General features: G+C 54.0%; 1 protein-coding gene across 2 annotated transcripts in view; it reads left to right on the top strand.

Annotated features, from left to right (window-relative positions):
• The first annotated feature begins 5352 nt into the window (after positions 1-5352).
• Positions 5353-20305, top strand: part of PPP2R5D (protein phosphatase 2 regulatory subunit B'delta) — a 30459-nt gene continuing 15506 nt past the window's right edge. The window contains exons 1-10 of one of the 2 annotated variants that reach the window (XM_063327995.1): positions 5353-5503; positions 6356-6439; positions 13184-13397; positions 14542-14741; positions 15110-15220; positions 17062-17154; positions 17658-17788; positions 18187-18246; positions 18940-19048; positions 19941-19994. In XM_063327995.1, coding sequence (XP_063184065.1) covers positions 5477-5503; positions 6356-6439; positions 13184-13397; positions 14542-14741; positions 15110-15220; positions 17062-17154; positions 17658-17788; positions 18187-18246; positions 18940-19048; positions 19941-19994 — 1083 coding nt within the window. In that variant the 5' untranslated portion in view covers positions 5353-5476. Of the gene's footprint in view, positions 5504-5775; positions 5908-6355; positions 6440-13183; positions 13398-14541; positions 14742-15109; positions 15221-17061; positions 17155-17657; positions 17789-18186; positions 18247-18939; positions 19049-19940; positions 19995-20305 lie in introns of those variants that run through there. The other variant, XM_063327996.1, reaches the window with a different exon arrangement.

The following is a 20305-nucleotide window of genomic DNA, read 5'->3' as shown; positions in this document are numbered from 1 at the left end:
ATCAGTGTGTTTGAAGGCGTTCAAAGGGGTCTCTCTGCAGTTTTCTCCATGCTGACCATCTTGCATGCCAGTGACAGTGATCCGTGACAGACGGTCATGAGGTGCAGGGATGTCATTCAAACCCCTTTTTGTTCACCTCAAATTTCTGTGAACCTCCTCCAGATGCTGCAGATCTGGTGACTTCATCTCCAGGAAGTCAAGAGTTGGTGCAGAATCATGGAGTGGTTTGGGTTGGCAAGGACCTTAAAGATCACCTAGTCCAACTCCTCTGCCATGGGGAGGAACATCTTTCGTTTGATCTGGTTGCTCTAAGACTCGTCCAAACTGACTTTGAACACTTTCAATGATGGAGCATCCACAGCTTCTCTGGGCAACCTGTTCCAGGGGCAACTACTCTTTCTTCTCTTCATTAATGACCTGGACGATTGGTCGGAGCATGCCCTCCACGAGTCTGTGGATGACTGAAAACTGTGAGGAGTGGCTGGTACACTAAAGGGTTGTGCTGCCATTCAGAAGTGACTGTCCAGGCTGGAGAAATGAGCCTCTTGAAGTTCAACAAAGGGATGTGCAAAGTTCTGCACATAGGGAGGGTAAACCCCAGGCACCAGTACATGCTGGAGGTATGACAACCGGCCAGCCATGGCCTCAAAACTTTCTGGTCTTTGCTGCCTTCATGAACTGTGGGCCTACGAGGCCAGAGGGAGTGCCTGGAGTGAGGAAGATTTCCTCTTAGGAAAGAAGAACCGGTTTGAGGAACATTTAAACAAATGGGACAGATAAGTCCCTGGGAGCAGATGGGATGCCCTGGGAGTGCTGAGGGAGCTGGCTGAAATCCTTTTGAGCACCTATGTAACTATGGCTGTGGTGATGGGGAGAGGTTCCTGGGGACTGGCAGAAAGCAAGTGTCACTCACTGCTGTCTTCAAGGAGGGCAAGCAGGAGGATGCAGGGGACTACAGTCCAGCCAGCCTCACCTTGATCCTTATGAAGGTGATGGAGCAAGTAATCCTGGAAACCATTTCCAGACATGTGGAGGACAAGGCAGCCATCAGGAGTAGTAGATTGGCATGACTTCACAAAGGGGAGATAATGCTGAAGCAACTTGATACAGTACATGCCAGAGGCTGACTGACCAACTGGAAAGCAACTTAGCAAAGAAGGCCCTGGAGGTCTCCTGGTGGACACCAAGTTGGACATAAGGCAGCAGTGCAGCCTTGGGGCAACAAAGGCCAAGAGCCTCCTGGGCTGCATGAGGGGGAGTGTTGCTAGTGGATCGAGGGAGGTTGTCCTTCCCCTCTCCTCAGCACTGGTGAGGCCACCCCTGGACCACTGTGTCCAGTTCTGGGTCATCCAGTACAAGAGAGACATGGACACACTGGAGCAAGTGCAGCAAAGGGACACAAAGATGATGAGGGGACTGGAGAAACAGTCCTGGGAGGCTGGGGGTGGCTCTGCTCATGGTGGTAACCTCCAGATTCCTGGGGCCTGGCAGCTCCCACAGTCACAGAGAGGCTTTGAATGAAGAGGTGTCCCCAGATGGGGGGGCTGCTTTGTCGGCTGGAAGGTGATGCCACCATGGGTAGAGGGAGATCCCTGGCAGGGGCTCTCCATGATGGGAGATCCTCCAGAAAAGAGGGAGCCAAGAGAGAGTTCAAGGGTTTTATTAATGTCTCCCTGAATTTGAGGGGGGCCCAAAACTGCACGTGGGTGCTGAGTGCTTGGCAGCCTAGGTTCCCGAGGACAGGTGCCCCAGGGGCAGGAACCAGTAGACCCAGCGGGTCTGGAGCAGCTTGGCAGCTGAGAGGTGCTGGCAGGGTGGGCACAGGAGGTGCAAGAACACCTCCTGGGGGGACACGGGGGTCAGGGTGGGGCCTGGGGAAAGCCCATCATCTGGGAGACCCCTGCACACTCCCACCCCGAAGTCCCTGGGCCCTGGTGCCCCTGCTGCCTCCCAGTGTCCCCCAGCTGCCCACAGAGCTCCTCAATGGCCCCACAGCCCCTGCAGCACCCTCCAGCTCTCCTCTGATGGCCCACAGCTGCCCTCCAGCACACTCACAGTGCCCTCTCATGGCCTTAGCTCCCCTTTAACGCTTCCTAGGTGACCCAAAGCCCCACAGCTTCTCACCATTCCCCAGACCTGCAGAAGGTCTGGCTCAGTGCTGCCTTGGTGGGCAGCCTTGCGTGTGGGGGTGTCCCCTGGGGACTCCCCACTGGCATCCTGCAGGGCCACCCTCCTGGAGAAGCTGGAGATGGAGACCTTCATGTTGTCCTTGCTGTCCAGAATGTTTTCCAGCTTCAGGTCCCTGCAGGGGAGAGGCAGCACATGCTGGGGCAGATGGTAGCTGAGGAAGTCAGGGGCCAAGGAGGGCTAGGACCGGGAGCTGTGGGGCCATATGGAAGGAGGGCAGGTAAGGGTGCAATGCGGCAGGTGGAGGTGTGGAGGCAAAAAGCCCTTCATTGCCCAGGCTGGGCTGTGGGTTAATGATCCTCTAGGCAGCGTGGTGAGGCCCTGCAGAGCCCTCGATGCCTCTGGGAGCTCTGTCCCCAGCTGTCAGAGCGGGGACCACATGCCCCTGTGCTCACTGACCGGTGGACAATGGCCCTGCTGTGCAGGTAGGCCAGGGCAAGGAGCAGCTGGGAGAACCAGAGCCCTGCCTGGCCCTGGGAGCAGGGCCTCTGGCTCTGCACCCACTCCAGGACACTCCCTGAAGGATACAGCTCCATGAGGAGGTAGAAGCCATCCTCATCTCCATGAGGAGGTAGAAGCCATCCTCATCTCCATGGCTTGGTACAGCGTGATGAGATGCTTGTGGCACAAGCCCTTCAAGACCTGTGGGCAGCAGGGGCTTGACGTGGGACAGGCCTGCCCCCCTCTGGCCCTCCTTTGCCCTGCACCCCCACCCCCTTTGCCCATCAATGCTCCCCTAACCCCTGCCAGCCCCCCACAAAGTGCCCATCACAGCTACCATCCTCCTAGAGCTCGCTCGGTGGGGCCTTCTGCAGAGGCTAGACCCTGAGGTGTCCTGGGCTGATAAGCCGGGTAGGTGGCAGCAAAGGGCTGTCTGGTGAAACCTCTTCCAGAGCTCTTCAGCAAGCTTGGAAAACTACAGTTTTGCTCTTTGCAGCACTCCCTGCTCTGGACAACCATGTCCTTCATGACCAAGGCTGCCATGGAGTGGGTCTTACTGCTGGTGTGCTTGTGCTGGGTGTGCAGGACTCCTGCCGGACAAGGCTGCTACTGCTGGGTGGCTGGGGCAGCAGGATGCAACTCGTCTGCCAGCAGCTTCAGGAAAATTAGGCCCAAACACCAGCTGCTTGGCACTGGGAGGAATTCAGGGGCCGAGTAGCAGCTTGGTGAAGCTGAGCTCCTCTGGGACCACTTACCAGAGGAACTGGAAGGAAAGCCAATCCAGAAGTCAATGTGACAACTTAGGAGAGGGAACGGTGATCGCCACCAACTCTTCAAGCAAGTGGCTTTTACGTGCTTACACTGGCAAACTGCCCTGCTCACAAGCATCCAGATGGTTGTGCCGATGCTGTGGCCAGGGTCACTTGTGCATGACACGGGAGAGGGGCAACAGCAACCAGGGCCTCACTCTGCTCCTGAGGAACCTCTTGAGTGCTGATGGCTGTTGAGCCAATGACAATAAGCATGCTGACAATGAGCTGTTCGACTGACTTTTATAACAGTCTCAGGGAAATTTTTTCCCCATGTGCCGTGCCAGCTTTGTTCACCTGATGACTTTGAGATTGTGCTCCTGCTGAAGCACCTTTGACACCGCCCAGTGCCTCCCTTCGCCCCCCACATCCCCTCTGAGGGCGTGCCCTGTGCATAGCAGATACGTAGGGCCAAGAACTCAGCACGGGTTTCCCCACAAGCCCACGGTGCCCACCACAACACAAGCTGTCAGCAAAAGCTTCACCTGCTCCAAGTCAGAGTGATCCTTACCACGAGCTTGGCTAAAGGTGAATGGGAGCCCTTGCACCTCTTGCAACAGGCCAGCAGTCACCATCTTAAGCATGCTGACGATAAGGTTTTGGACTGACCTTCAACCCTCAGGGCATCGCGAGCCCTAACAGGGTGGGCCTTTGCCAACAGGTCCTGCTCAGTTCAGGTCCATGAACTTGAGGGCAGCTTGCTGCCTGCTGGTTATTACTTTTCCCCACATTGAACATCTGTTTGAAGGCCATGTCTGCAGGCTGCTAGAGACTGTCCTACTGTGAGGATACAGTGCCACCTGCCAATGAGTTGTCCAAGTTGACCCATGCGAGCAAAAAAGCGTCCTGGGACCCACATCCCAGGAACAGCCTCCTCTAAGACCTGTTGGAGCAGGTCCTGATGAGGGTCTCAAAAATGATTGGAGAGCTGGAGCACCTCTGCTGTGAAGACAGGTTGAGAGTGTTGGAGTTGTTTAGGCTGGAGAAGAGAAGGCTCCAAGGAGAGCCTTCAATACTTAAAAGGGGGCTACAGGAAAGATGGGGACAAACGTTTCAGTAGGGCCTCTGGTGATAGGACAAAGGGTAATGGCTTTAAACTAAGAGAGGGAAGATTTAGAATAGATATAAAGAAGGATGGTGAGATACTGGAACAGGTTGCCCAGAGAGGTGGCAGATGGCCCATCCCTAGAAACATTCAAGGTCAGGCTGGAGGGGGCTCTGAGCAGCCTGACGTAGTTGAAGATTTCCCTGCTTATTGCGGGGGGGTTGGACTAGATGACCTTTACAGGTCCCTTCCAACCCAAATAATTCTGTGATTCCATTATCAGCAGGAGCCCTGCTCTGGCCCCTGCAGCGATCCCACACACACGTTTCCATCCACCCTTGGATCCATCCACCACCACTCCACCTTGGATCCATCCCTCTGCTTGTCCCGACCCCCTTGTTTCCACCACCGGCCTCCCCAAAGCCGTGCCCCCAGAGGCGGGGGACAGCCCCCGGGGACAGCCCGGCCTCTTGGCGCCCTTCCTCCCCAAGCGGTGCAGGGAGACGGAGGAGGGCCCCCGCCGCCCTCACTCCCGCCCTTCGGGAGGCACGTGCGGGCAGCGGGGACACAGGAGCACCGGGCTCAGCGCCGCCCCGCCGCGGCCGGGCGCCCATGGAGAACCTCACGGACGCCCCTACAGCCGCTTCCCTGCGAGGGGACCCCCAAGCACCAGCGCCTCCGACGCGCCGGCGCCGAGCCAGGGCTGGGCCCCGCCACGGACCGGGGCGGCCGGCGGCGCAGCCCCGGAAGAGCCGCTCGCCCCGCAGCCCCGCCCCTCCCCGCCCCCCGGGGGCGTGGCCCGCGCCGCTGCGCGGTTTGGCCAATGAGAAAAATCTGCTTGGCTTGCGTCAGCGCCGCGCGGCGGCGGCGGAGGCTGTTGCTAGGCAGGCCGGTGCGGCTGGCCCAATGGGAGCGGGGCGCTGCGGCCGGGCCCGGGCGCAGGCGGCGGCGGCGGCGGCGGCGGGCGCGGAGCGGCTGGGGCCCGGCGCTCACCATGCCCTACAAGCTGAAGAAGGAGAAGGTGCGCCGGGCGGCGCCGGGCGGGCGGCGCCGGCGTGTCCCCCGGGCGCGTTCCCCGTTGACCGTCCGCCCCCGCTCCCGCCGCCCTCCCCGCCGCGGCCTTCCCTCGGCGCGGCCCTCGGGCGGGGGCGCGCGCGGGCTGCGGCCGGCAGGGGGCGGGGGCGCGCGCGCCCGGGGCGGGCGGGGCGGGTGGTGCAGGAGGGCGGCGGGGGCGCGCGCCGGGCGGGGGGTGGAAAGGGGAGGGGGGGGAGGGGCGGCCGCCGGTACCGGTGCCCCCGCGCGAGACCGGCGGCGGAAGAGCGGGGGGGGGAGCGGGGGCCGCGGCCCGCCCCGCCCCGCGCGCTCGGGAGGCGGCAGGAGGCGGCGGGGCACGGCCGGTCCCCAGCCATGCCCCCGGCGGGGGAGGTACGGCCCCACCCGTGTCCCGGCTTCGCCGTGGGGCGGCCGGCGGTGGCTTGGCGGTGCCCCGCCGCCCGGGTTGGGGGAGGGGGTCGGGTCCGCCTCTGCCGCCGCACGGTGCCCGCCGGGGCTGGGGGTTCCCTGCGGCTCGTAGGGGCCGTGCCCCGGGGAAGGGCTGGGCCCTGTCACCCGGGGGGGCTCGGTTGGGGTCAGCTTGCGGTGACCGGGATGGGAGGTGGCCCCGCCGTCGGTGTCCGCTGCCAGGGGAGCCGTTCAGCCCGGAAAAGGGCTGGGGGTCGGGGCCCGGAGCAGGGCTTACTGCGGGGGGGGGAGGGGGGGGGTGGATGGAGGTGGGGTGGGTCTGTGGTAGGGCACGGCTGGGCTCGGCAAAGAGGGGCTGCAAATTCTGCACGAGGTGCGATTTTCTCTGAACGCTGTTTTTCGTCATTCCCAGGAGTCTCCGAAGTCGACTAAAAGCACCACAAAGCCTGGCAGCAGCGGTAGCGGGAAGGATGGCGGGGCAGAGAATTCGGAAGAGGTAAGGCTTTCACCTTGGGTACAGCAGTGTGTGCGTGCCGCTCGCCTTTGAGGAGGAATAACATCTTTCATGCTGGCTGCTTCAAGCTTGTCACCTTCGCTTCACGCTACTTCATGCGTGTCACCGGGATCTTACGGAATCGGGGAGGACGGTAGCAAAGACTAAAGTTAAGATGAAGTTAGTTCCCCTTGAAAGTTGTCCCGAAGGGAACCACGACTGTGGAAGAGACGGGATGAGTCTTGTACCCTACGGCCCTGCAAAAAGAGATTTGTCGCGAAGCTGACGGCGAGCGCTGCTCGCAGAGGTGGCCGGAGCATGGTGAAGTTGGCTGCAGAGAGGGAAGGGCTGTGGTTATCAAGCAGGAGGAAGCCTGACAGACGGGGAGCAGCTTCCTTGCTCCTGTCAGAGCAAAGCGCAATAAAACTCTGTTGTCACCTTGTGTCAGAGTGGGAGAGGAGTGAGAAGCAGTAGAAAAGGAACGTGTTCTTCTGAGGCATCTTCTGGGGGCGTGAGACTAGGAAATAATGGATAGGACACCTGAGAGAAGAATAGAGGTAAAGTGCTAGAGATGAAATGGTTCTCCTTTGCTAGAACAGCCTTGTTGCTGAACACAGCGTTACTCACAAGAAGGCACGATCTGCATTCCCAGCTGTGCAGAGTCTCTTTCACTCTCAATTCTGATGTCGCCAAGCTAGATGTGGTAGGATGGCCTCAGCAGAACGTGATAATATGATAAGCTGCGCTTAGAATTAGCAAAAATTTGGGTAAACTGGAACTTTTCTGGTAGACTTGAGTTTGCCCGGCACTCAAACAGTGTGGTTGTGGATTTTGAGACTTGGCTCGGAAGAGCGTTGTAGCCGTGTCCAAGGAGGCATGCATATGCGAGTGTTTTATTTTTTTTTAATGCTGCAATTTGGCAAACAAGCTGTGCCACTTCTATGTCCGTAGAAGCCTGTGTGCTCGAGTCTCGTCTGGAACACGCTGCACTTTTAATTTGTAGGACTGGGGACAGGAGACATGCAAGGCTAATGAAGGCTAGGAAGAAATCCATAGTTCAGTGGGATGGTCGTAGTCAAAATAAGGTTATTTTGGAGTCTCCTTCAAAGCATAGATCTGTGTTGCAGAGTCTCAGAAAATATTGCTACTCCTAGCCACTGGGTTTCAAGGTCCAAACTGCTCGTGTCTAACCTGTCGTGTGGCCAGCAAGGAATCAGAAGTTGAGTTTGTTTGCCGTGGAGCAGGTGGCAGTTTTGTAGATCCTCTTTTTGTATACCATCCTAGTCTGGGCCTCTGCCCCTTTTATTTTGTGCATACAGCTGAAAGCAGCGAACTCCAAGGAAGTGAGAGATCTCCTGCCTTGGCATCATGGGGTCAGGCTTACCTTTTGTTTATTTGGCACTCTTTGCCTGCTGAGTTCACAGCTCTGGGAAGAGGAAGGAAAGCCTGCGTCTTGCAATGCCAGGGCGACGGGTGGCCATCAAAGCAGAGCACTCTGGTGTCCCCATCCAAATCAGCGGTGGGCTGTGGCACTGCTCTGCTGGTTACAAGTGGTGCAGAAGGAAAGGAAGAATAGTGCAGGCTACAAGCTTCCTTTTGTGACCTGAAACTGCACGTAGTGTCTGGTTGTGCCTGGGTGCAGAAGAAACTTAGAAGTGATGCCTCGAACTTTCCCTCCCACAAAACATACCCAGCCACTTCCTCATACTCCAAACAAAATCCAGCCCTTCTTTAAGATGGAAGGCTGGGTCTCCTTTGATCATAGGAACAGAGAGAAAAGCAGAAAGGAGACACCTCTGCGGTGTGCGCTGCCACAGGTCTCTTCTCCCTTTCCCTGTTGAGTTTGCAGTGAAGGTTGTTCTCTCTTGGTGCTTTCTTGTCTCTGGACTGCTCTGCTGCAGAATGGAAGAGAGCTCTTTGCTTGACAAGAAGAAATGTATACCAGTTTGAATGCGATTTTCCTGCTCTTCAGGAAGCACAGAAAGGTATTTTGACTTTCACATTGGGGGACCGCGAGGAATTGTGTAACGTGCGCTGGGAGCAAGACTCCTTCCTCGTGTCAGAAGCAGGAGGTGGTTTGACTCCTGAAACACCAGGAGTGGTATTGCCTGGTGGAGTTGGTGGACCGAGCCCAGCCTGGATGCCTCTGCTGCTATTGTGAGGGTTTTGTGCCCTGTAAATTCCTCTGTGGAGTTATGGTTGGTTGGTTGCCTTTTCTAGGGTGAAAGTTGTGTGCACCGAAGAGAATTTTCTTTTTTTCTTCATTTCTCAATAGGTGCTTAATGGGTTTGTAGCAGGAAAGAAGCATTTGGGCAGCCCTTTTCCAGTATGGGCTTTCCTCTCTCATACCGTGCTCCAAGGAACAGGGGAGGACTCAGCCCTAACTTATCCTGGTACCAGAAAGTTATGACTTGTTTTGCAGGCAAGTTGTCTGGCTGGTGGAATGAGTAAAGCTTCCTGAAGAGCAGCTCTGGTTTGACAGACCTGAGCAAGTGCAGCGGATGAGGACCTCCTATGGGGATCTCTGTGGAGGGGAGATGAAGAGGGTAGGAGTCAGTCCAGAAACCCTTAAGCATAGTGCTTTGTTCTCTGCAGCGAAGGAGCTTTTAGTGGAGCTGATCTGGAAGGGCAGATATGTTCAAAAGCAGACGCATCCCCACAAGGGAAGGGAAGTGTTTGAATTCCCTCGTAAGTACAGGGGTAGTGCAATGCTCTTTTAGATGCCCATCTTAGGGTGAAGCGATCTGAGGTGAAGAGCCAGCAGAGCTTGGCCAGCCCCTGGCTTTGGAGGGGCAGTTTGCTCTGAAAGAGACAAGAGCAGAGGAGGATAATACAAAAGCAGGGAGTGGGAAATAAAAGGTTTATTTAGTTCATTCCCTCTGAAGCATGGTGAAGATATGAATGGAGAGAATTTCTGCGTGGATATTTAAGGAGAAAAAAGGAATAATGTCAGAGACCAAGGCGGCATTGAATGAGAGGATGAGAAAGAGTTACTCCTCCTGGCCAGAAAGACTGGGAGAGGCAGCTGGGTGGGGAAGAGAGTTAATGACCTGGAAGTGGGAGCAGGGATTAGCAGCAGCAGTCAAGAGGAGAGAGGAGTTGCTCTGCAGCCTCAAGGGCAGCTTGGAGCCTCGCTGATGAGATTTGCAGCTCTGGGAGAGGGTGCTCCTTTTCACTGAGCTGCTGTATTACGTGTTTTGCAGATATCTCCATGGGGCTTGTTACTGCAGTACCTGGAGTTCATTATTCAGAGACAGGCGTTACAGTGTGTTGATGTTACTTCTGAGGCAGAGAGCTTGGTTTTAATAGGGAAGCTGTGTAACAGCAGACAAAGGGAGCAGGTACTGACTTGAGGGATGGGAAGGGAAGAGTCATCTGAGGAGGAGGAGCTGAGAGCAGATCTGGGCTGAGAAGCTTAGCAAGCGGGGGATGCTCAAGGGACCAGTGAGGCAGAAGGGCTTTCGGAGTGGCGATGCACCCAGCCGCGGTAGGAGAGCCTGCAGAGGTGAGGTCATGCCTGGGTAGGAGAGCGGGGGAGAAGCTAGCGCAGCTCAGGGTGGCTGAGGGAAGGGGGTCTCCCTCCCTGGGAGCCCAGTGTGAAGAGAAGTGTCGCTGAGCAAGCCCAGGGCCTGGGGCTCTTTGACTTGTGCAGGCAAGTTCCTAGCGAGGAGGAGAGGTGGTGGGAACCAGTGGGGAGGAGGTGCTACAAAGCCAGGGAGCTTGTGCTTGGGGAAGTTCGAACACGGTTGCAATTGGGGCTGGCCCGTCCTGTTGACACGAGTAGCTGCTCCACCGCAGCGGAAAAGGTGGGGCTGCCACACCGCACTTGGGCAAACAGCTTTGTGCTGTTCTCTGGTCACTTCAGCACGTGTAGCGTATAAGACAGTGGCAAACAGTGTCTCCCAAGCAGCTGGCTTTGCCACCATGGTGGTGTGAGCCCTGCCTGTCGGGAAGGGGCTGAGCCTGGTCAGGTAGTTGTGTGTCTGCAGCCATGTAGTGTGCAGCTGGTGTTGATGTCAGGGAAGCAGTCCGTGAGGCTGATAACCTGTGCGTGAAGAGAAAAGCTTTCAGTTTTAGCAGTCTGCTGTGTTTTCAGGGATGGAAACTTCAGAGAAGAAGGTGTTAGGAAGCTTAAAACAAGCCTCTTCCGATCCATGTGGTCAAGGTAGGTGGTGTTGAAGGCAGAAGGACAGCAGGCCTGCCACAGGAGGCACCTTCTGACAGCAAGTATTCAGCTTGGTGCCAGAAAGTCCGTATAGAAGCAAAGTCCTCTGACCGCTGCAGCGTAAGAGTATATCTGACCTCCCCCATTATCGGATTTTCTCTAGCAAACCCAGTTGTATGATTTTAGCATGCGTATGTTTATTTCTTAAATAACTAACAGCTAAACCTGAAGCTGTGTTTTGGTTTCCTTCACGCCAGCTTTTGAAGACTGTAGAAGCTGGTGGCAAGGACTTTTCCAGACCCCTGATGAAGGCAGTGTAGTTGCAGCCTGTTAGCGTGTGGTACACACACCATGCTCAGAACATTTGCCTGTGGCATTTCTGGGTGGGTAGGGAGTGCAGAGGCGTGCCCCATCAGCTAGGAGGACCCACGTGTCCTGCTTCTCTCAGTGTTACCTGTGAGGCCACTGATGCCTTTTTTTTTTTTTTTTTTTTTTTTTTTTTGTCTGTACCATCTTTTCTCCGCGGTGGCTTACTGTTCAGGTTTTGCCCTTCTTCCCTGTGGAAGGAAAGTGATGCAGAGTAGAGGACTAGCCTTCCCAAAAGCATCTGGAGAACATCTGAGTGTCTCATGCTGCCCTGATACCCAAATATTCAGGGTAAGGAATGAACTTTTCACTCTTGGCAGGTTGCCAGCAAGGATTGAGCCTGACTTAACTGAGGAGACATCACTGTTCAGGATAAGTTGCCTCCAATTTGTAGCCTGGGCCTGCTTTGTCTGGCAGACACAGCTGTTTTGATCACAAGCTCATCTGGCTCCCCTCTCTCATCGTGGGACAATGCTGCTCTGTGAAAGGAATCAAATCAAATCTAAACTGAAGAGAGTTCAAATCTTGTTCTCTCCCACAGCCTTGGCTTGGAGCTGAGCTTGAAACAGAACCACATATTTCCTTTAAGCAAAACCAGACCAGAACCAAAATATTTCTGGCTCAAAGTAATGCTTTGACGAAACAATTGGTGTTTTGTGTTGGGCACTGTTCTTCACAGGTAGTCTTTGCACTTGCTCTACAGATCTAGAGCTGTGTCTCCTTGTAGGGAGCTTTCCCTATTCCTACCTCGCTGCCTCCCCGTGTGCTGTGGGTGCAGTTAAGTCTTGCTCTTGCACTGTGGTGCTGTGCTGCACCTCTTTGGATGTCATCGGGAGACAATTCAGGGTAAGGACTGTGCAGGGCAAGCTGCAGCTCAGCAGCTCTTCACAGCAAGACACTGGCCATATCTCATTTGCAGGAGAGCTCTGATGAGCTTCTGCACTGCTGGTGCTTTCCCTTAATATCCTGCTGGCGTGCGTTTGTACCGCTGTGCTGTATGTGGCAGCTGGGAGTTTATGAGAGAAGGAGGGGGCGATGTCCAAGGATTTCACCCAGCTCTGTTCCCCATCCATTACGCTATCCCTGTTGTGTCCTGAACAGGTTCACCCTGCAGCTCCTTGGCTTCATGTGCCAGCGGGGAGGAGGTGGCAGAGCTGAGGAAGGGAGCGTTGCTGGGCTGAGTGCTATCTCCAGCTGAGCCCTCTACTGTAGGCTTGGTGGCAGGATGGTACCTTATTCCATATTAAGTTTTCCATGAATTGGGTCAGTGTGGTGTTAAAGGGTCAGTTATTGAGCCATTGTGGCCCAAGTGGGACTTAACCGGCAGAACTTCAGCAAGGTCAGCACAGAGCTGAGCTGAGCAAAGGCTGGCTTGAGTTTCTGGTCACCTGCTAAAAACAAGAAAGTGCCTCTGTAAGTGCAGTTTAACGAGCATAAAGTGGAGAAGATGTCTGCTGGAGGAAAATGCAGACAAAGACTTTGTGTGGCTAAAAGGGGTGACGTGGGAAAAGCAAATTGACAGGAGAAGTCCACCAGTGAGGCTGAGACAGAGTGGAGGTGGAGGGAAAAGCCAGGATGGGTTGGGAAAGGCCACAGCCTGGGACCTACGGTTTTGGTATGGTCTGTGCGGTTTGTAGACGGGCAGCTCCTGGTCTATGGATGCAGCAATGATTTTAGTGGTCTTCACTATTGCCTTTCCAGGGCCATCACGTCTGCTCTGGATTATACGCTGCCTTGCTTTTTCCACGGTGGTTCCCTGCACAAAGATAAGGAAGCAACTTGCCAGTTTTCAAATCTTGTTTGCTGTGTGTTGTACAGAGTGCTGTAATCGGAGGCATCGGCCCACTGAGATTTCTGTTTGGACCACAGAAAGTTCTTATTTCTGGGTTTTTCTGTGTCAGCAAGCTCCTATAACTTGTTGCAAGGCGTGGCTTTGCTTTCCATATCCCTGGCACCCGGTGTGCTGAGAGGCGATGATGTCTTTGTGGTACCTCACAGATATGAGTAAAACTGATGTTCACTTTGCCGGTTTGCTGCAAATGCAACCAACGGGTCTGGAGCCCTGCAGGAGTGTGTGAGATGCACTGAATTGCGAGTGCAACAGTGAAAAACACGCCCTGTTTCTTCAGGCCAAGAAGATGCTGACAGTATCCGATTGCTTGCGAGGCTTGTAGGTAAAAGCTTATGAGTTGTTTTACTCTCTTCTCCCTCATCAGGCCCAGCAGCCTCAGCAGCAGCCACAGCAACAGCAGCAGCAGCAGCAGACAACTTCAAATAAGCGACCCAGTAACAGCGCTCCCCCACCAACCCAGCTGAATAAGATTAAGTACTCAGGGGGACCCCAGATTGTGAAGAAAGAGCGCCGACACAGCTCTTCCCGCTTCAATCTGAGCAAAAACCGGGAACTGCAAAAGCTCCCAGCACTTAAAGGTAAAGAAGCTGTGGGGTGGGGGTGACCTGCATGACAAGCTGCTCCTTCTCCAGGGAGAGTACGGTGGTGTAAGGGCTCTTCTCAAAGTTAGCCTGGCAGTGTCCTGCTAGCCTCCTGTTAGCATCCGCAAGGATAGTCCTGGGAAAGGTGCTTGGCTTGGCAGCAGGTTGAGAATTGGTGGATAGCCTGAAAGAAAAGAAGGATGCTCAATGTGAACTTCAGGATTTACCTTCCCATTGGAACTGATTTAAACCCTCGTGCTTATATTGCCTCAGATTCTTCATTAGGTTGTGTAGGAAGGTGGTAAAGTGCAGAGACCTTGGTGCAGACTATCCTTGGTTCCTACAGCCACCCGTTGCTGGGAGAGGACCAGGCCTCCTCCTCCTTGTGTTTCCATTGCAAATTACGGTAGTGCTATTGAACTTGTCCACATTAGGGCAATTACCCAGCATTAGCAGTTAGCCTACATAATAGTCCAATTAAACATGACTTAAGTGCGGACAAGGAGAAAGCATTCTCAGCAGTCACTCAACCAGACCTGTTGCTGACATTGCACACAGAAACAGGCAGTCCTTTTAGGAAGGCGACTGCCTTGCAGCTCAGCAGCCGTTCTGCAAGCAAGAGGTTAAGTTTGCCTGATTGGCCTTAGCGGTGCATAGTTTCGGGTGGCAACATATCAGAAAGAGAATGCCATTAATATAGGGCCTCTGCTACCTTGGCCCCCCTCTTCTGGGCCGCTCTCTGGGAGGAGGGTTAGCCTACAGTGTGCTCTGCCCAGCTGCCTTTGTGACTGTGGGGTGCAGGGTGTGGGTGTCACTGATCTGTGGTGGGAGCTAGTTAAGTGAGTTCCTTCATTCCGGTGTACCTTGTACTGGGATGGGATCGATGCTTATCAGATCAGAAACTGCTGCCATGTTTGAAAAAGGCTTACGATAGTTGCCCCAGGGGCCTTGCAGTACCTCTGCCTCCACTGTCCCACCTCCGTAGCGGGGATAACACCACCTCTCCCTCTTGGCCCACCAGCTCAAGGGAAACTGAGGGGGGTGGGATGCAGGACAGGGAGCAAACCACACTGATACCTAGGCAAACCAGGAAGGTGTTCTGCCTGTCTCCAAGGACAGATATCCCTACTTTCTCTGACAGATGCTCCTCCACATGAACGAGAAGAGCTTTTCATCCAGAAGCTGCGGCAGTGCTGCGTGCTTTTTGACTTCATCTCCGACCCCCTCAGTGACCTGAAGTTCAAGGAGGTGAAGCGAGCAGGTCTCAACGAGATGGTAGAATACATCACACACAACCGTGATGTTGTCACTGAGGCCATCTATCCTGAAGCTGTTATCATGGTATGGCATGGGGTCAGCATGGGACTGTTTAGAAGCATGGGAGGAAGGAGAGGATAGGCATTTGTCAAAGAGGAGTGTGACCCCAGTCCTACCCATTCCTTACTATCGGCCCATCCTCAGAAAGAGAAGAAATGGGCGGGGAGGGACAGTGCCTGGTGTAGGGAGAGGTGGAAGCTCTTGTCCCTGGCACAGACTGCACTTGTGGAGTTCATATGCAGACTGTTACCCTACAGCCTCTAGGGAGGGAACTGTATGTAGGCTCAGCTATGGCAAATCACAATGTGTTGCTCTGCAGCAAGGGATTTGCTACGGGGTGGGCCATCACGAGGCGCAGGGATGTCATTCACATGCCTTTTCACTCACTTCAGTTTTCAGTGAACCTCTTCCGGACGCTCCCGCCATCATCCAATCCCACAGGCGCGGAGTTTGACCCTGAGGAAGATGAGCCTACATTAGAGGCTGCCTGGCCGCACCTTCAGGTGAGGAGGAGGTGGGATATAGATGTGCTGAGTTTATCTCCAGGAGGTCAAGAGTCCGTGTAGTTCTGGAGCCTGCCAGCCCTGCTGGTGGCTGCTTTCCCAGCCTGCAAGGGTTGCTGATATAGGGATGGGGAGAAACCAGGCCTACGACCCATGGGTCAGAGGTGGCTTGTAGGCAGTGCAGGCGGCAGAGGTGTCCTGGAAACAGGCTGATGGCTGTGTGCAACATTCACCTGCAGATGGCCGTAGTCCCATGTGGCCCCGAGGTAGGCTGGGAGTGAACACTTTACTGGGAGTGAGGGAGTTGTGCCATATTGCCTATGTAAGAAGTAATTCCCAGCAGCGTTAATGTCCCTCCTGAAGGCTCAAGAGCCCTCATCCTCTGGGCTTCAGCAAGCATTGGAGACAGCAGCCTGTCTCTTTTAGCACTCCTCTCCTTGCCTAGCCCCCTGGGAGGCACATGGAGGAAGAGGACTGCTTGGTGCCGCAGCAAAGCCTGTGCTGGCACTTGCTAACGTGTCTCCTGAATGCTGAATGTAATTCAGTTGCGTTCACTGGGAGCAAACGTGTGACCAGCAAAGACGGTGAACTGGTGGGGAGGAAGAGGGGGAGGGAGCCAAGGATCTTTTCATTAGATGTGTGTCCTGGGAAATAGACTTTCAAACTAAGGTGAAAAGGGTTATGAAGGTAACAGTGAGCATGGTTTAGCAGAGCTCAGCAGTGGAAGGCAGGAGGTAAGCTTATGGGGGTCTCCCCAGACGCTTGCACAGGGACGTGTTGTCAAGCAGACAAAGGCAGAACAAGAGCCAGGCACTGCAGAATGAAGCAGAAAATAGAGAGGAAATAAGGTGCAGTTCTGCAGCAGTGGTTAATCACTTCTCACTGCTGCAGTTGACATAGGGTTGTAAGCGTCCATAGAAATGGCATGTCCTCAGCACCAGAGCGCTATGAATGCTGGGAAGCATTTGTTTCTCAGAGTTAAGTCGGCAGCAGATAGCATGGACTTGTGGCAAGCGTATGCTGAGTTTTTTGGTCATCCCCTCATTTTTTTCTGTGCTGCTGTCCTTGGCAGCTGAGCCCTACCTGTGAATGGGTGGCCCCATAGCTCCTTCATTTCCAGAGTCAGACCTTCGGGATGCAGTGCACTTGTTTGGCCTAGTGGCCCCTCGGAAGCACCAGGCAGGGTCAGCCCTGGAATGGACTCGTCCTTCTAGGAGGACAGCAGTTGTTGTTGTTATTGTTTCTGTTGTTGTTGTTGCTGCTGCTGCTGTTTCAGCACTAATAGCCTTCTCAAAGCAAGCTGTCCTTTGTTGTCCAAGTGGGACACAGCACACAGCTTACATGGCTTAGTGGGTTCAAGCCAGTCTGGTGTCAGAAGGCAGAGGACACAACGTGTTTTCCTGGGGTCCGTTTTATTTCTCTGCTTTTTTGGTCTTCCTTGGTGTGTCTCAAGGGCTTCCAGTGAAGCCTGAGCCTTTGCCAACTCCTGTGGAGGTTTCTGTTCTTTGTAGAGACACGGGATGAAGGTGGGAGAAGAATTTCCCAGGCCTAGTGTCTTCATTTGAGTAGGTGGCTGTTGTCTTTGGTGGGACCTGAGGTGATGAGATCTCATGCAGACTTGGGCAGTTACATGCCACCGCCCCCCTGCCCATCAGAGCAAGGACAGCTGAGTTGATCCCACTGTGTGGGGAAGCACAGATTCCTGTGTTTTCTACGCTCCTACTGGGGCTTCACAGCCTTTCCCTGAATCCTTAAGGAGCAAGAAAACATTTAAAATATGATGTAAACACTGGTGAGAGGATGGGGAGATTTCTAAGCGATCCTTCCTTCTCCCCACACAGCTGGTGTATGAGTTCTTCCTCCGGTTCCTGGAATCGCCTGACTTTCAACCAAACGTAGCCAAGAAATACATTGACCAGAAGTTTGTGCTATCTGTAAGTAATTGTTGCCCCTGCCACTGTGCACCACCTTTGTGAAAGACATGCAGCAGATTTTGGTCAAGGTGTTATGCAAACGGCTTCGTCAGCAGGTGCTTGATGATGTGGGTTTTCTTTTTTCCTGTGTCTAGTCTTGAATGAGCAGCCAGAATTCTCTGTGCAGGGCAAGAGTGTGTGCGAGCTGTGGTCCCTGGAACCCGTCACTCATTGTACAGGTGGAGAGGGGCACTGGGGGCTTTGCAGGGCAAATCTGGGGACACGCAGCTTTGTAGTGTGTGCTGGCCATCACTGTGCTTCCGAAGACGAAAGAAGTGCTGATGGCTCCAGCTTGTGACTAGGAGGCTGCATGTTTCAGGGAAGCGACCACTGTGCTCAGGGTGCTGAAGGCATCTCTCAACTGAAAGACCTGCTTTTGCTGGGCAGGAGCAGTGCCCGGCGTTGCTGATAGCTTTGTCCAGACAGACAGTATGCAGATATCGACTGAATTTCTCTCCCCACAGCTACTGGATCTCTTTGACAGCGAAGACCCCAGAGAACGAGACTTCCTAAAGACTATTCTGCACAGGATTTATGGGAAGTTCCTGGGCCTGCGCGCATATGTGAGGCGGCAGATCAACAATATATTTTACAGGTGAGATGCTTCTTAGTGCCACTGGCCTAGTGAGTGAGTGGGACAATCCAGTGAGATAAATTTGGGGCACTAGGCTGTGATTCTCTCTGATCCAGACTGTGATTAGCTAAGTGACTCATTTGTGTCACACTGCTTTGGCAGGGATAGCATTCACTGGTGCTTAAGAGCAGTGAGGACGTGATACCGCTGTCTTCAGCGCACACAGCAAATATTGGGACCTGTGAGCTTTAGCTGATCTGGGGGCAGTGAATTCATTTGCTTCCCTTACTCTTTGCCCTGCCGCCTTGGGAGTTCTGTTATTTGCTAGGAAGCTCCCTGTCTCCGGTGTTTTTCCTTCCTTTTCCTTTTGAAACTATCCAGCGTTTGGCAGTGACCTCTCATTCTTCTCTTCTTGTTAGGTTCATCTATGAAACAGAGCACCATAATGGGATCGCAGAGCTGCTGGAGATCCTGGGAAGGTAAAGGCACTTTTGGAAGTCCCAGAGGGCCCATAGTGAGCGAGACCTCCCAGCCCAGCGTGCCGCATGAGCTGGCAGTGCCTTCCTTCAGCAGTTCTTACAGGAGCCACCTCTTCCGGAGGATCTCAGTCTGACAAAGCACACAGTGAAAGTACTCCCCAGCCTGCGGATAAGTGCAGTGGTAGCCTTGTCCTCCCCAGATTTGTCTCCTGTTCTTTTGAGTTTGAGTCCAGTCACACTTGCTGTCTTCCCTTAGCAGGCAGTAAACGAGCTTCCTCACAGTTCTGATAAGCCTTAGCAGTGGGCAGCCTTCTCCATGGCTTCAGCTGCCCTTTGGTTGGCAGCTGTCTCTTATGCCGCCACCCTCCTGTTCTATAAAATACAAACCTTGAGGACTGACTTGCCTCTGTGCTGGCCTTCTCCAGAGGTTCTGCTTGAGTGTGTGTGGGCTCAGCCTGGCACGGGACAGAGCGGAGCCCAGGCCCCATCAGAGGCGTTTCCCTGCCGTGCCTGCTGAGGAAACACTCTCACTGAGCATGGTATGCAGGTTGGGCCCCAGTGACCACAATTCTTCTGATGGGTGCTTTCTCAAGTGACTAATGAGAGCTAGGGCAAGCCACTGATTGCTTTGAGGTGAGAGATACTGTATTTCTGCTGAGTAAAGATGTTAACGAGACTCTTGTTTCTTCTCAGCATAATCAATGGGTTTGCTTTGCCTCTGAAGGAAGAGCATAAGATGTTCCTCATCAGAGTCTTGTTACCACTGCACAAGGTGAAGTCTCTCAGTGTCTATCACCCGCAGGTGAGAAGTGCTTCACGTTTCCGGGGCAAAATGTGATTCTTGCAAAAGCTGTTGTTCAGGCTGGCTTATAGCTATTCATGGGGCTGCACTACTGTGTTGTACAAAGTTCTTGCTGTTGAGATGTTTTGGGCTCTGCACTAGTCCCTTGCTGTCGGTCGTTTGTCCCAGCCTTGCGGTGCCTGGGCCTGTATGTATATGTGTGTGCCTTTTGCCCCGGGGCTGATAGGAGGGTATCCTGCCGTTTCCTGATGACTTAATGCTGTGGCCTGCTTTGCCTCTTTGTGCTGGAAGTTTGTGAAATATTGGGGCCCTGCTGAAGCCAGAGAGGTAAAATTCCAAGCTGCAGTTGTCAGCCTGTGCGCGTGGTGTCACAGTCAGCTGTTAGTCACCGCTGAGATATGCAGAGAAATCAGCGTGCTGGGCTGCTAGGCTGGTATAGAGATTAATTTCTTGCAATTTGCTATATGTAATAGAAGAGTGGAGAAGATCAGAACTTGGGCTATGAAGTGAAAAAAATATGGGTACTGAGCAGCGATGTCTGTTCTCCCAGCCTTGTTTTTATGGTGCAGGGCTTTGTGATAGTCAGGTTTGTTCCTTCCCATGTGTGCAGCTGTGCTTGCATTTGAATATATTAACCGTGGACCGTTCTAGGTGGCTCAAGTTTTATCCTTTGTATTGCATGAATGTCCTGAGCTCAGGCCCTGCCTACTTGGTCTTGGAGCCTTCGCTTGCTGTCAGAAGAACTGGATTCATTTGGAGCTGCAACTGTCTGCTTATCACACACTCTCTGGAGGGCGTAATGTGACTTCCAGCCTAGGGCGGTGGTGGTGCTTTAATCTCAGGTACACCTGAGGAATTTTGCCTCTAATTTTGCCGTGTTTTTTTCCTACAGTTGGCGTACTGTGTTGTACAGTTCTTGGAGAAAGACAGCAGCTTGACAGAGCCAGTGAGTAACCTTGCTTAACCTCTATGTGTCAGTCACGTCCTAAAAAGCATCATGGCTTCCTTAAAGTACGGCAGGGGTGAAAAAAGGCTAAAGAGGCTGGGAGTCAGCTGCGCTGTTCACTGGGTTTGCCTGGTACCCTGTGGGCAGAAGGGGCTGTGCTGCTCATGTGCAAGCCTTTGGGCATTCTGTCCTGAAACCTTCAGGAAGGTGGGTTATAGTCTTCCTTTGTGCTTCAGATCTTGGTGTAGCAGAAGGAACACTATACTGAGCTGTCCTTCCAGGGCAGAGCTTTCAGCTGGTGACGGATGCCA

This window comes from Chroicocephalus ridibundus, chromosome 3 (assembly GCF_963924245.1).
Source record: "Chroicocephalus ridibundus chromosome 3, bChrRid1.1, whole genome shotgun sequence".
NCBI lineage: Eukaryota > Metazoa > Chordata > Aves > Charadriiformes > Laridae > Chroicocephalus > Chroicocephalus ridibundus.
This window is presented reverse-complemented; position numbering and strand designations above follow the sequence as displayed.